This window comes from Balaenoptera ricei, chromosome 3, assembly GCF_028023285.1.
Source record: "Balaenoptera ricei isolate mBalRic1 chromosome 3, mBalRic1.hap2, whole genome shotgun sequence".
Lineage (NCBI taxonomy): Eukaryota > Metazoa > Chordata > Mammalia > Artiodactyla > Balaenopteridae > Balaenoptera > Balaenoptera ricei.
The window spans coordinates 67,372,675-67,389,651 of NC_082641.1; the positions used below are offsets into that span (position 1 = coordinate 67,372,675).

Below are 16,977 nucleotides of genomic sequence, written 5' to 3' on the forward strand. Positions count from 1 at the left end.
ATGGGAACATATGTATATGTATAACTGATTCACTTTGTTATAAAGCAGAAACTAACACACCATTGTAAAGCAATTATACTCCAATAAAGATGTTAAAAAAATAAAAAAATAAAAAAATAAAAATCATTGCGTGAGTTTCCTGGTGTATTGACTTCCCCTTGTACTGCTGATTGGCTGTGCAATCTTTAGCAAATCTCTCAGACTCTCTGTAGCCTCCTAAAACAGAAATAACTTAGTCACTGAGAGGGCCGCTTTCAAGACAAAATGAGATCACTGATTAAAGTTGATTCCCATTTTATCTGAAAGCCTTCACAAATGCTCATCTTACTTGAAACAGTATTCCCAAGTTCTAAATTTTACTCATTGGCATATTTTCAGTTCATATTTTTAGAGGGAAATGATTACTATTCTTGTAACTATATTTTGTTACTATAAAGATAGCTAATATGCCACAAATTAAAATTTATTTGCATACAAAGGAATCAGAAGTCATTCAGTTTTCATTATCATAAAAACACGAACGGGCCTGCTGTGCACATACAATTCTTTTAAATCCTGCTGTTCAGTTTTTAAGTGGTTTCAAATATGGCTTCTAAGTAGAAGCATCCAGCTTCCCACATTCCTGTTTATTGCTTTTGGAATGCTGAATCCGTAACAATTAGGGCATCAGTAATCACACCTGCAGGTGGACACAATGCCGAATGTATCTTTCAATTCCTTGCACCTGGTATTGTATTTTGTTATAATAGGGGTTGCAAAAATATTTATTTGAATTAAAAAATTATGAAGCCATTTAAAATAACCTCCAAACCACAAAGCTTCCATCCAATTTTCATGTACCATCGGGGCTTGCCTTCCAAAGCTGCACCCTGCACTCAATCTGATCTACTCCTTCCTCTGCCACCAGAACTATTGCTTTGTGTATTCTTCACGATGTGCTATATGTAAATGCTAATGTATTAGTACTTCATAATGGCTTGGTAGGTCTCATTGCCTTGTCTTAGGGAATTCTTTTCTTTCAAGCTGTTTAAAGAGGGATATAAAACAAAGAAATGACTCAAAATGAGAATGGGTGGAAAGTTAGGGGAAAATTTTTGGGTATTAAGTAGATATAATATGCAGAATATGAAAGTTAACTTTTTTAAAGGTTAATTTTAAGATTATATGGCTATACCATAACACTAATTAAATCATACGATGTTGTTAACTTCACCAGAAATGATCTGGTAGGCTTGGTAATTTTCTGACTACTTTGGATTTGGCCAATCATCATTTAGATACTAGAATCTTAGTGGTGTGAGAGTTCTTTAAAAGGGAAGGTTGCCTGAGAGGTTATCTTTTTTTGTAATAGCTACATTTTAGAAAAAGAGCAAAAACTGATCCCAGAGTATTGCTGTGACTTGTCAGCCTTCAAAACCAGATGTTTGGAGTTCGAATTATGCCCTCAGTACAGCTACACTGATGTTTATGGCACTTTTCTTTGCCCTCTAAGTATTTTCTGTATAAATATCCTACTCAATTGTGTTTTGCTCATTAAAAGTTTTTTTCCTAATGGATCATGGAGATTTCCTTTGATATTATAAAATTATTAAAAAATTTAAAGATGAATTCATAATCCAAGCAAAGTATAGACCTCCTCTGATTCATTTCATACACTCCAAAATATATTACCACTTATGAAAGATGGAAGATGTTTTACAATCCTGTATAAATTATTTCATTATTTGATCTCTTGTAGATCTGCTTTATAACTGAAACCTTCGCGCAGGCTTATGTTTACTAGATAAGAAAGACTGAAATAGTGAATTGGAAATCAGATTATTCCTTCATATTGCCAAATGTTTCCCAGTGGCTTAGAGGTCCCTTGATCCTCAAAAACCTTTCCTTTAGCTCTTCTGTAAATAAATTGTTCAGAGAGCAAGGGAAGTTAATGGCTTTAAAGAAGTTATAAAATTTATGGCTAGAATACTCCCTTTTAAAAATCTGAAATGGACTAAATTAAACAAGGCTTATTTAATTTGAAAACCTAAATTCAATTGCCTTCTTACACATTTCCACAAAATTAGTACTGAAATGAAGCTGTGTAGGGTTAGCTGCAATTTTGACAAAGGTCAGCATTAAAATGGGCAGTCTAACAACTCTATTAATTCTACTAATTTGGTTGAAATACTATGCAGACTATCTTAAATTAGCAAATGTCCCATGAAATAGACCAAAAGGTCATTTCCTAAGTGACACTCTGACATTTTTCTTCCTATTAGTCATTTATATTATGCTACCCTTTATGAAATCTGAAAAAACTTTTCATGGTTTCAATTATGGATGATGAATTATCCATATTCTATAGTCACCACCAATAAATAGGGCAATGAGTATATACACAGTGTATTCACTATAAGAGAATTTATGTCTTATTTAAAACAAGTTTTTAATCAATCCAAGTTAATTCGTAGAGTGTTCTTTGTTTAGATGCATCTACGGTAGCAAAATATTTCTTCACAATTTATAAGATTATCATCAGTAATGTTCCTACTCCTGATAGAATGTCACTAAACATCTCAATCTCATGCTGAATTTTAATCAGTTTGTATAATCTGAGCATAAATAAAAAGGAATTTACTCAATCTGTTGAAAAGGCCCTGAAAATGAACATTAAAAGCACATAGACATTCTAAGAAGAACACGATTTCAGTAGAGAACATTGCCAAATGATATAATGTTCATTTTAAATTATTAATAAAATTATTATTACTCTCAGGTAAAGAATCTGAAAAACAACTGATGCTGCCTAGGTAAAAATATTTAAAATTTTTGTTTGCCAATGCAAATTTATGTAATCTATCAACATTGCTCACAGTATGCAACTGATCTAATGGTATATTACTTTATATTTCATAGTTTTATTGGAAATTTCCTTTTGGAAGAAGCAAAAATATGTATGCATATCTTCATTCCTGGTCATAATTGGTGGTGTCAGATGATGCTCTCCTGAGTTTTCAGAAGCCACCAGAAAGAGAAAGAAGGGAACTACTTGTTGCTGGGTACCCACTATGTGCTTCCTCGGTTCTGTCATTTGTTTTATTTAATCCACCTTAAAACCCAACAAAATTTCTGGGTTTTGTTTAGAAACTAACCACAGGAGATAATAATAGTTTGCTTCTAAAAGATCTCTGTAAATTAAATGTCACTAATTTTATGACAGGGTTTAAAATCTAGTCCAACCATGTGTTAGGAATGTCCAACTCTGAGTTAGGAATGACTGCCTTATTACGTTTCAGCTTAGGTGTAGGTAAGACTTTTTGAAAGGCAAGAACTACAATTTAACCTTTGTAGGCTTTTGGAAAACACATTGATAGAACTTCTTGCTCAAAGTTTAAGAGACCATCAAACATATCAAGTGATGCAACAACAGTTTTTCAGAGGTCTGAGAAATGCCTCTCGCTTAGGAACGCCTGTGGACTTAACACATTTCTGCCATGTTCATATAGGAATAGCATAATGATTTCATGATTAACAGTAGCTCAAGGAAAAGAATCAGTTAGGTAAGATCACTCCTAAAAAAACCCACGAGAACATTTGCTTGAGAAACTTCTGAGATTTTGACCCTAGAGAAGAGACTGGAAGAAACATTAGCGGAATAATAAGAATAAAATGTTTAAGTGATATTTGAATACATAAGAATTCCTTAAAAGAATGCATAAAGATTCCTTAAAATATATCACAGTTGGGTAAAGGATTTTTTTTTTTTTTGGTTTCATTTTCAACAATTGTATTTCCAGATACTATATGATCAGGTTTTGGAAAAAAACTATCAAACTGAAATAAAATTCTCATTATTAAAGAGTTACGTGTATAGTTGGCATATAAAAGAAATTTCTTAAAAAACAATTAGTAGGAGATCGATAATGGAGAAAGAGGATTTAAATGGCAGCCATGCTATTTCTCACAATTGATGCATTTTAGTTAAGATCACAGCCAAAATTTATAAGTTCAGAAGCATTAAATAAGGATAAAAATTGATTCTACTGCAAAAATTTTAAATCACCCTATACATTATCTATAAAAGTATTAATCTTATTTTCAACAAAGATACTAACAAGTATAACAATGTACAGTTGAACAGATTCTACTCTCTTGAGGAGAAAACACTAAAAATTGTCAATTCTGGAGCATTTTCTTGCATGATGTCAAAAAAGAAAAAATAAAAATAAATAAAGATGTCAATTGACCTTGCCTTGGAGATTCTGAATATGTTTTGACACAACAAAAAATAGACATGTACTATGAACAACTGGTCCATGAATTGATAGAAAATCTGTCACCAACAGAATGAATCAATTTCAGCATGCAAGTGACTTTAAGAAGACAGATGAAAAGTCATCTTAAAAAAAGTGATGGATGAAGGTTTGCATTGAACATTACACCCTGATTCATGTAAAAATACTTGTTTTATTTTGATCTTTCTAAAGAAATTTGCCATTGGCAATACCGTTATGTGGGTATTTCTAGAGTCTACCAGCCTGTCTGAGTTACTTATGGGGTGTAAAATATTTTGTCTTATTCCACATGGCATTATGATTCACAAATAATGTTAGCCACACCCAGTTAATTGAGATATGACTGAAATGTTTTCAATTTTAAAAATATTATACAGCAACAAAGAACAAGTTTAACTTCACCATTCAAGTCTAACAAACGGAAAGGATATTTTCCATGGTTTCTTCTAATTAAGAACTTGAAAAGTTCATAAAGGCTATCGATTATGAAAATTTAGTTCCTTTATTAAAAAGGCCAGACCTTTAATATGAAATTTTAGATTTCTTTTTCAAATATTACTTAAAATTTTGAGGATATTAGCAGTTGGTCTCTTAAACTGGGGAGCAAATTATATGCATTTTAGGCCCAAATCACTAAATTGAATAGTACTTTGATCGATTCACTCATTCTTTCATTCAACAGTACTTATTGTGGGAATGTAAACTGGTACAGCCACTATGGAAAACAGTATGGAGGTACCCTAAAAAACTAAACTTACAGATACCATATGATCCTGCAATCCTACTCCTGGGCATATATCTGGAGAAAACCATAATTTGAAAAGATACATGCACCACAATGTTCACTGCAGCACTATTTAGAATAGCCAAGATATGGAAACAACCTAAATGTCCATCGTCAGATGAATGGATAAAGAAGATGTGGTACATACATACAATGGAAAATAGCCATAAAGAATGAAGTAATGCTATTTGCAGCAACATGTATGGACATAGAGGTTATCATACTAAGTGAAGTAAGCCAGACACAGAAAGACAAATATCACATGATGTCGCTTATATATGGAATCTAGAACAAAGAAAAAGATACAAATGAACTTATTTACAAAACAGAAATAGACCCACAGACATAGAAAACAAACCTGTGGTTACCCAAGAGGAAAGGGATGGGGGAGGGATAAATTAGGAGGTTGGAATTAATATATACACGCTACTATACATAAAATAGATAACCAACAAGGACCTACTATATAGCACAGGGAACTATACTCATTATTTTATAATAACCTATAAGGGAAAAGAATCTGAAAAAGAATAGATATATGTTCACTGTGCTGTACACATGAACCTAGCACAGTATTGTAAATAAACTATACTTCAGTAAAACAAAAACAGTACTTACTGAATGCCTACCACATGTCAGGTGTTGTGACAGGTATTTAGTTAGGTACTGGACAACAGACTGAGAAAGCAGAAAAAGGCAAATGTGGTTCCATCCCTCCTGGAGCAAATAATGTAGCATGAAGACACAACATCCAATAGAGTATGATAATGTGACAGTGAGAGAATTACAGGGGACACAGTAGTATCCAGAAGAGAACTTAAGCCAGATTTGGTGTGGGATGGAGCTGGCAGCAAAGCCTTCCTAGAGGAAAGTGCATCTAAACTATAGTTGAAGGATTTAACCAACAGAAGGTTGGGGATGCTCTGGGCAGAGGTGTTCTCTCCATTCTTTTCCTCTAGGAAGAGCACATGTATAACGGAAGGGGAAGAGGGAGGTAGTGTTTGGTTTGAGAAACTGAAGCAAATTCAGAAGTGTGGTAAGAGGTGAATTGAAGCCAAATCACGCCAAGATTTTTAGGCTATCTTAAGGAAGCTGCACTTGATTCTGAGTCTGATGGGGAACAATTGAAGGGTTTAAATAAAGGAGTAAAAGAATCACATCTATATTTTAGGGAAAAAAAAAAATCACACAGGTTACAATTTGGGAAACAGGTTTTCAGAGAGTCAGACATTTAGTTCCAGAAGGCTGGTTAGGAGGCTTCTGCAAAAACCAAGGTGAAAGAGGGTGGCAGACTAGATCCTGGAAGTGGCAGTGGGGATGGTGAGAAGAGAAAGAATTTTGGAGAAGCTGAATCCTTTTTTCAGTAGTTGAAATAATCAGTACTCACTAAATTGGCTAATGTGAGTGTGTGGAGTTGGTGAAAATGAGGTTGTCAGGAAGATAACAGGCAGAGGAAGGGTGGCGTGGGGGACAGTGGGAAGCAGCGGCGAGAAGGATGAAGAAAAACAAAGTGTGGTGTTATGCAAAGCAAATAAAAGGAATGGTTTATGAAAGAGGTAATGTCTTCGGAGCAAGAAGAGTGTGTTGCTCGCTCATGTGCCATCGCTATTTATCATGGTATGTGACGCTTCAGAGGTACATCACAAACATTTGTCAAACGAATGATTTAATTTAGTAGTACTGCTACATATAGGCAAGGACATGAGGCTGGGTTCTGGGATGATAAATATGTCCTGTATTACATATATATATATATATATATATATATATATATATGTATAAAGCCTACCTTCAAAAAGTTCACAGAATAGTAAAAGGAGAAAGACATACATAATTATATCCATTATGTATGGTAATGAAAGAACTAAATAAAGCTTCAGATCAATAAATATCCAGGTAGAATGTTAGGGGACAGTAAAGAAAAAAAGTGAATATTTCTGTAATAGGGAAAAGTAGGGTCAAGAAAGAAGAGACTATTGGAAATTTCAGGTGACTTGGTAAGAAGAGTTTCACATGCGGCAAATCTGGTTTGATGAGGGGTGACATTTGCTATTGTAATTGTTTTCATGATTTCCAGAAATACAATGAATTACCACAGTTCTGAAATGCATACATGCAGCATAAAAATCAATAAGAGGAGAACGCGTATCTTTCAAATAAAATGACCTCATTATGGAATTAAGCTGTCTTACTTTTCTTTGCTACAGAAGACATTAACAAATTTGTGCATACTTAAAAGTACTCCATAAATAAGTGCGCTTCAAGAAGGTTGTTTTAAGAAGCACTGACTGTAATCTTACCTCATTTGCAAATGATAAACAGACTGCAATGTCTATGCTTTCCTTCTACAAGCAAGCTTTCTTATGAGAATGTAATCAAATTGCTCCATTGCTTAGCAACCACAGATAAAGAGCTAATAAGTCATGAGTCATGATTCTATGGGAACAATCTGCTGGTCAGTGGCATGATTTCAAGGCGGTTTGGATTCCTGCTGTGATGCTTTCAAACCAATATTGACACAAAGCATTAGAATAGATGAGAGTTAAAATGCAAATCCTCTCATAATCAATCAAATTGACCTACATGTAGTGTGATTTGGTCCACTCTGCTGCATCGGTCTGACAGTAGCATCTATAAATCAACATCAGAGTAAAAATAGCACACGAAAACGGATTCATAAGGAATTTTTGTTTTACCCATTTAGTTAAGCCACAGAGGAAGGCACATTTAAACTAGTATGAAGATAATGACTCCGATATTTATCTAACCAACAGGAAATCTTCTAAGGAAGAGGAAAAGTGGGTAGTGAGACATTTTTAGAAAATATTACCTGTAACCATTGTGACTGGTCATTGTGGCCGGAGGTCCAGGCATTCACTTTGCCCTGCTTGTCCAGCCGAGCTTTCCTTGGTTCCCAAGTGAACATGTCCATATTGAGAGTTCTGAAGATGCTGGAAGCAGTGATCTGATAGTCCTGTATGTGTCCTGATTTCATCCCCAGAGGCTCAGAACAGCCTGGAAGAAAATGAGAAGGGCTCTATGAGAAAAATAATTTATCATGCTGGGAAGTTTTCTGCATTCATTTTGGATAGGCAAGAGAGGATTAAGCATAATGCTATTCATTCTCCCAAAGAGAGAGCATCTAAATTCAAAAAACGGCTATAATCAGAAATAAATCGGGAACAAAATCAAAAAACAAGATAACCAATTCAAGCTATTTTGTCTGAATATATTTTGGAAAAATTGAAAACAAGACAGACAATTCAAACTACTTTTCTGTGATAGATGATTTTGCAAAATGAAAGCAATGCTGAAATGCTCTCTCCTGTCTTATTACTGATAGCCTCACGACGGTTTCCCGGTTTTCAACAGTTTCATTTTGTCTTTAAAAATGGAACATTTTCTCAGAGAGGATATTTGGTTTTCTTTTATTTGTTTTCATAATACTGAAAATGAAAATTCCCTCAGTACAAAGTCATTTTCACAAACTGCTCCAATGGTATATTCTAAACTGGACAGCATTTGTTTTCCAAGAAACCTGTTAATCATTATCACTGATTCTTATAATACCAACATGGCTTCTTCTGGAATATAGGAAACTAATATTTATTCAGTGTATACCATATACCTGACATTGTGCTAGTGTAGAATTTAAACTAACAGATAACAGAAAAAAAATAAGCTAATTCTAGCAAAAACCATTACTGGACAAGACTTTTCATAAATTTTTATGTTTTAATCATACTCCATAATCTCTAGTATTGGATATTTTTTGAAGATTTTCAAATCTGCCACATATATTTTCAGGTTTGACATGGTACAAAATTTGGGTTTGTTTGTCCTTGAAAAATCTTGTATGTGTGTATGTACATATACACAGGATTTCCCAATGTTGAATTGCAATTGTGACAAAATTCACTTTCACAAAGCTTGTAATGGAAAGCATGATTCTATTATCATATTAGCCAGCGGCTGAGTCTTCCATATGTAAAATTTTACCTTTTGGCCAAGGAACACACAGGTAAGTTTGATCATCAAGAAAGCCAAGATAAAATAGGAGACTTCTCTGATCAATGCCATCTCTTCATGCTCTGCTAATGCCCTACACACTAGCTGTGTGGCCTTGTACTCATTATTTAACCGCTTTGTCCTTCAGTCTTCTCATCTATAAAATGGTCATAATAATCAAAATTATCTTTAAAAAAGTCTTCTAAGAAATTAGTTGATAAAATATTTAGAAACAGTGCTGGCATATAGCTAGCATTCAGTAAACGTTAGCTATTTTTATTATCTCCATAAAGCTTATTCCAACAGATGACAATATTAAGTCCCCAAATCAGCATACCAGTGAGTATTAAAAGAATATCCTATGATTGGCTGCAGTTTCTGAAACTACACCATTTTCAGTCCAGGCTCTAAGAGAGGTGGTTTAGAACTTTTCACTGATAAATATAATTCTTAATTGCAATTACTGGCTTTCTGTCCTAGTAGATCTAGATCAAGTCTTCCTTCTTGAGGCTCCTCCACATTTGCCTTCACCTCCACCTTCTAGGAAATTCCTATCCTATGCAAACATGACAGAGACTGACATAGAGGGCTAGCCAACTGGATGTCTTAGCTCAAGTTTTGTTGAGTTGCAGGCATAGGAGACCTATATACCCCAAGTTCCATGATATAAGTAGTTCTAAATCCTAAATACGAATTCTGAAAAAGAAAAATTTCATGACAAAAATCTCAAAGATTTTAGAAAGTCCTAAAGTCTTAATAGCATGCTCTTTATCTTCAAGCAGTTCTAAGGTAACGTGCATTGTCTGTATTATGGATTTCTGACTTTTTCTTCTGTTATCACCACCAACCCCCCACCTTGCCACTGGAATCTCTGTACAACTGCTTGGCTTGCAGAAGAGACACAAAGGAAAGAGACACAAAGTTGCTTTTCTCCTTTTTGCGATGTAACACAGTTTTTGAAGTATTGGATAGAAAAGGGATACCTTTACTTTGACCATTTCTGCTTAGTTATAGAATTCATTTCATTACCTACTCTGCTGTCTAGTACTCAGCCCAGAGGAAGTGCTGAATAATTTGTTCAAAGAATGAATGAATGACTATTCTTCTACTAATTATGGTCATGATCCATTTCATGCTAAACATCTTAAATCATATCTCTTTCGGAGAATTTAAGGGAATTTTCTTTGTAAGTATCTGGAAAAAGATTAACTGCTATCTTCTAGGCAGGCTGAGAGCTCTTATAACAGTTTATTGAATACAATAAGGCAGCCTTGGGCTTTACAGTGTTGCACTGGATTGTGGGAAATAGTTTGGTACATTCTACTAATGTTTATTTCCAAGTGTTATAGCTAACCTCTCTGTCAATTTGCCTCACATCACCAATTTCCCTCCTCATCCATATGATTTTATATGTATAAATTAACTCTTTTACCAACATGGAGAGCACCTGAACAAAATGAGGTATTAACAAAATTGATTATTTCTAAAGTGAGGTGCCCTTGCTTTAAATTTTTATTTATTTATTTGGCCACACCACAGGGCGTGTGGGATCTTAGTTCCCCGACCAGGGATCAAACCCGTGCCCCCTGCATCAGGAGCGCAGAGTCTTAACCACTGGACCGCCAAGGAAGTCCCATTGTTTTTTAAATTTTTATTTATTTATTTTTTCATAAGCATTCATTAAGAGATATTATTCTCTGCATACACTTTCAAAATCATTTTGTGGGGTTGGGAGATGAGGTATGGCTTCTTTTTGAAAACATAAAAATCCATAAAGGGTCAGGTGTAACCTCTTGTCAAACTTGAAAGTAAAATATATTCATATCTTAGGGGTGTAACTGTGCCATGTCTGAGAGACTGGCCCTCATGAATCAAAAGACTGAAAAATTGGGGAAGGTGATGTTGTAGCACCTGAAAAGCATGGGACTTAACAGCAAACTTCATCATACTGTGGCTTCCTCTTGATTGCTTTATGATGAATGACTTACGGATGACACTGGCCTGTGGTGATATAGTGACATGCAACATAAACACTGTGCAGCAATAATTCTGCTGTGATTTACTGGTAGTCAATAAGCCAGTTCAAATTACCAAAATAAGGAAAACATCCCCATTACGATAATTAATGGTACTAAAACTGTATGTTGACTGCTTCATAAAAGACACCCATATATAATATGAAAATGTGATTCTTAAAATATCAATAGATTCACTCATCTGCCCAAATGTCTCTAACTCCTTTGAATGTAATGGGTTCCTTTAAAGTTTGGTTGTTTTTTAATAGTAACTTCTATTTCCTTGAAAATCATTCCCTTTCTTAACGTCACAAATAAACCCAAGAAGGGAAATAGATAAAGTGTGCGCGTTTTAACCTATATGCAACATTTTGAAATGAATAAAAAGCTCTCAGTTGTCTCTTTGCAGGGATGTGTCCTATTTTTAACTAAACGGCACTTCTGTAAGTATGACGAAAGTCTCTCATACTTGGAGGTTACACTAAAAAGTGGGGCACACATGAATTTCTAGTTTTCTTAAAAACACAGTGGTTTGAACAAAATCTCAGGCCAAAGTGGCAAAGATAGTTTGTAAATGTTGATGATAGAAATATAAGAACAACCACCAAAAATATAGCATAGTGAAATGCCTAGACAATGTTTTCTGTTTAGTTCAGAATCTAGCTAGATTGAAAGTGAACGACTGTGAGATCCACTCATAAAGTCTTCATCTTTATATCTAGTCCTGATGCTCCTGGAAGACACGGATTATTTAAATCTGAGTGCCTTGATAGATTATCTTTGTGTTCGAAAACCACTGTTTGTACAATAAGCAGATTGTTAGATAAGAATGATCTAAGAATGAATTTATAGTAGCAATCTTGGTTTTAAAGTATTGTCTCCTTGGAAGCAATGATAAATTTACATGTTTCATAAAACCTAAAAAAAAAAAAAAGACAAAACTAAATTCTTATGGTAGATGTACAAAGATAAAGCTTACTTTTCTATGCTGTATAGCCTAAATGTAACTGCAATTTATGAGGTCAGGCAGATTCCAGTTTTTACTGAAATTTTGTCATAAAACATAAATCATAGTTACTATTAAAATCAAGAAGGCACATTTAAATTTGACAAAAGTTTCCAATGAAAATGTGTTGTACTTTCTTCGACCACTCAAAGAAATACATTGCCCCTTCTACATTAATTCTATTCTGTAGCACGTTACAGAACTTGTTTATCCTCTCTCTCTCTCTCTTTCTCATTGAACCAAGCCCTAGACATTCTGTAGCGGAAATGAACATCTATGAGTGTTGAAAATTTGCAAGTTAGTAACACACTACATACAAATGTACTTTTTTTACCTTTAAAGAGAGTACAGAAATACATAATATGAGACTCACCTGACAGTTCACATCCAAGAAGCTCCATTCTCAAAGTGCAGTGTCTTCGACAGACTTGGGGATAGAGTCTCACGTACTGAGCTTTTATGGGGGGCGTGAAAGAGTTAGCATAGGGTGTGTTGTTATCCACATTTCCACGGAACACCTATGTAAAGAGATAACATAGAGTTTAAAATTATTAATTGCAACAGCTTTTTCTTAAAACCTATTTTCATATATTGACCCTATATCCTACACAACATAATCTCTCAAAGATTGGATTAAATAATCTAGGGGTCTGGAGCATTTAGAAAGCACCTTGCCATGAGAAGTGAATATAAATATAATTTTCTGTAAATTCAATATTTAACACCTTTCTACAACCTTAGTATTTTAATTTTCTTCTACTGATATAAATAAAATATAATGCTTTTTTCCCTAAAAAAAAAAAAAAAAACAAACCTATAGACAGAATCCTCATTAAAGCTGTAAACCACTGTGACCTATGGCTTAATCTATACCTTACTATGATGGTCGTGTCAATTTAAGGCCAGTCCTTCAGACTACCTTAATCTTTCAACTTAATCTGGGACAGGGGTCTGTCTGCTCATTTTGCTACTTAGTGATTATAGTTTTTTTGTTTCATTTTGTTTTTAGGAACCAGTCTTCACTATTGCTTCCTGATCACTCAGTTTCTCTAATACTGTGATCAGATTTATGACATTTTAGGGTCTGATTCCTCAAGATTACTTCCTTATCAGTCTGTCCCAGATAAGAGACTCCTAATTCTTCATATATATCTCCAGTGAAAAGCTAATTTTCTCTAAAAATTAGGTGCTAAAATGTGTTATTTTTAATTCCTTTAAATCTCATTCTCATTTTACCCTCTACATAATCAGAAAACCTATTAAATTCATTTAAGAAGGTAACTTAAAAAATCATTCATAAAATGTAGGAGAGTCTAGTCTAATGACTCAGTTTTAAATGGAATGAGCTGCAGTGCTGATTTTTTTAAATTAAAAATTGGGGGTAAAATTAATTAAAAAATTAGAAATATCATATGAAAAGGCAAAGGAGACATAGAATATTATATCCATTTCTTCTAAAATATTTTATTCTGCTAAATAACAAAATTTTCTTCCAATATGAAGTATATAAAGATATTTATGTTTTCTATAACTTGGTGTTTTTCTTTAAAAATTATATTTTTTCTTGAAAAATAAAAGTTTTGATCTGTATTTATTTGATTAAGGAGAGTGCTAATCTGTCAAAGCAATAAAATGAAATTGAAAGCTGACTGTTGTTAAAATAAAACTTAATTTCATACACAGGACTATGCTAACCTTGTGATAAAGTGTTTATAGGACCACCAATTAAAATCTGAGAAAGATTTCAAAGGTAGCTACTGTACATTGATAATTTGGGATACCACCGTACCCTCTCCACACCACTGGTGCAATTAAAAGAATCATAAATTTACTTTCAACAGCATAAGACATCTGCTGAATATTCAGTAATCATTTGGTAATCCATGATCATTTATGGGAGTTTACTTTCAAATTAATAATGTCATGTAAGTCTTACCATATCCTCATTGGTGCCTTTCACTGTGTACATTGCCCAAGTCTTTCCATCATTACTGTAGGCAATTTTGTAGGATTTTGTATACTCTGGGCTTCCAATCCTCTTGGCTCCTTGAGTAATCACACCAGTAACTCTCATTTTTCTTTGTAAATTTATCTGAGGAGACAAGGCATAATCAACTATAATTTCACTGCTTTCAGGATAACAATGCTGATGATATCAAATTTGAAAATGGAACATTTTTATTTATTAGTAAAGATTTTAAATAATACAAAACAAGCATATATCAAGCTTAGCTTCAAAATGTCTTTCTCTGATGGTATACTTTTTTTTTTTTTTAAAGTAAAGCAATATGTAGGAACAAGATTTGAAAAGGGCCATGTGTCCCCAAAATATAAGTACTGAAAGCATTTGGTTGATTATGATATGTAAGTATGAGTTAGCAAAGTGAAAAATGAGAATGTTATCTTCTCAAAATAACCTCAATGACATTACTATGAAACTAATGTCAGTATAACTGTTAGTGTGTCTCAACTGCTTTAGCCTTCAAGAAATTTCCATTAAAATAAAACATGCAAACCTCTTTGAGATCTTTGAGTATTAGAATAAGAAAAGGTAAAGACAACAATGATGGCAAAAAACAAGTACAAAAGTATCTTCAGTTTCTCAATCTTTATACTGTAGTCTCTGCTATGGGTTGTGTAAGTACACACTGGCCATTGAGGGTTTTTCACCAAATACTTCTCATTTCATTATATGGAGATGTTCTAACTGATATTTTCTCCCCATTCCAAATCACCCTACAATAGTTTGCTGCAGCATAACTGTCACCTAATAAATCTTTCAACATTTTTCTCATATTTAAATAGAAATCTCCTTTTGACACAACATAATCATTCATTAAATGCTACCATGTAAGAAAAATACTTTCTTCATATATGGGCAAACATTAAAAATTGTTCTATTCACTTTAAAATGCCTTTATGATGTCTATAAAATCTTAAGCTCAGTAGAAAAGCACTGTTTCAATGTTCTTGACAAATCACTATAAAGCTCTCCTCTCCACCAATTACAAATCAGAATAATTTAAATCTGTTATACTATAATATTGTTAATAATTCAGAGACCATTTCCTGAGAAAACCAGAAAATCTTCAGATTCATGTAAGTGATACGGATTTTCCACTCTCTGACGGGACTATAAGAGTTAACATTTGAAATGGCGGAGGATGTGCATGAAGAAACCAGCGCCTCTAGAATCATTGTTTTTATATGATTAAAAACATGTCATACATTTAAAAAGTCAAAAATTGGAACTGTGAAAGCAATCATTAAAGAGTTCCCACCCCAGACAAACACTGTGACTCATTAAAAGACCTACAATGTTTTATTTCCCTGGATTTATAGATTTTAAATGCGTTAATGTGTTAAGGGCAATCCTGAATCTTGCATGTAGCCAGTGCCCTTTCAAGCTTCTGAAAGTTTGCTAACGTGGCACGGTCCACCTTCCTCCCTATTCTGAGTTTCCCTAAGTCTCATCTTCCCTCTCTGATGGTTCTTCCCCAACTAGTGCTCATAAAACGAGTCTCTGTCTTACTCATCTGGAATTTGGATGAGTTAAAGAACTGGGGTGGATGGTCCCCAGCCTCTGACTGGCGAGCATGCCCACGTTTCACTCTTGTAAAGCAAACCTATAAACAACATTTTTGTTTTTAAATTCTGGGCCTGTGGTTCCTTTTTTCTTCAACAGTGTGAAGTGAGTTGACTCATATATCTGATTTTGCTTTTCTCATTTTAATACTTAGACATCAAAATCACTGACATGAATACATTTTATGTCCCATTCTTGTTTGGAGGTACAAATAAAAGAATACTCCCCATGAAGGTAAATTTTACTTATTACTCTTTTATCTCAATTCGTTCTCTAAAGATGATTTTGTAATTTTAACTGTGAGATTTGGTAAAGGTTATCTCCAAAAGAGACTTTATCTGTATGTTAGGTAAATGAGCACATTGCTATGAAAGAGCCATATTCTTCCACTAGCATATGTATAGCATTTTTTTTTTTCACATGGAGACTCTTCATAGTCTAAATCTTTCTAATATATATAACATAAACAGTGGACACTATGAATCACGTTTCCTCCCATTTTGGAAGCCAAATTCCACACTTGATACTGCTGAACATTCCTTTTTCATTATCTTTTATCTTGTTTCAATTATCTTGTTTACACCCCTTATAGATGGCCAAATTATCTCTGCTAGAGTTTTAGCTGATGAGCTGTAGACTAATTTTCTGAAGCTTAAATTGTGTAACAATCAAAAAATGAAAATCTGAGTACATGTTTCTAAGTCATATCAGAAATGATGTTTTAAAGGATTCCTGTTTGCTCTAATATTTGCAAGCTCTGAATATATATCTCAAGGAGCTGGAATTCCAGAGAGTAAACAGCACCCAACTTGGGTGGTATCTACTTTTAGTAGGTATTTGTAATTAAATATCGGTACTGTTTTCATCAAATAAAAAATAACAACCAAAAAGGGATTCATAGAATACTGGTTCAGGGATTATTAGCAATTACTAGGTTTTAGGCTTTTGAGTTCTCCTGTATCTAGCATTATTAAACTTGGAATAATAAGGAATTCATATATAAAAGAGCTAAGATTTCACTGTCATAGTCATACACAAATTTAATACCAGGAATCTATATTACTGTGAGAAATAAACTAAACCTTGGGAGAAGGTTATCACATGATTTTAAAAACATCTCTACCACAAAATTTGCTGCAAGTAATCCCCTTTCATCCCACTCCAACATTATTTTGTGATCTTTTTGTAAAATAACATCGGCTAAAAGGTGATCTGACTTCTGTTTATTCTGCCTGTATGAAGGTGTAAATAAACTAAAGGTCTACTAAAGGGGGTTATATCAGAAATTCCAAAATTACTCC

General features: G+C 33.8%; 1 protein-coding gene across 2 annotated transcripts in view; it reads right to left on the reverse strand.

Annotated features, from left to right (window-relative positions):
* The window catches only part of EDIL3 (EGF like repeats and discoidin domains 3), a 429,209-nt gene that overhangs the window by 106,971 nt on the left and 305,261 nt on the right, over nt 1–16,977 (reverse strand). For both annotated transcript variants that reach the window (XM_059916719.1, XM_059916720.1), the window contains 3 exons: nt 14,027–14,182; nt 12,464–12,608; nt 7,892–8,076 (listed from right to left, as the gene is read on the reverse strand). In XM_059916719.1, coding sequence (XP_059772702.1) covers nt 7,892–8,076; nt 12,464–12,608; nt 14,027–14,182 — 486 coding nt within the window. The remainder of the gene's footprint in view (nt 1–7,891; nt 8,077–12,463; nt 12,609–14,026; nt 14,183–16,977) is intronic.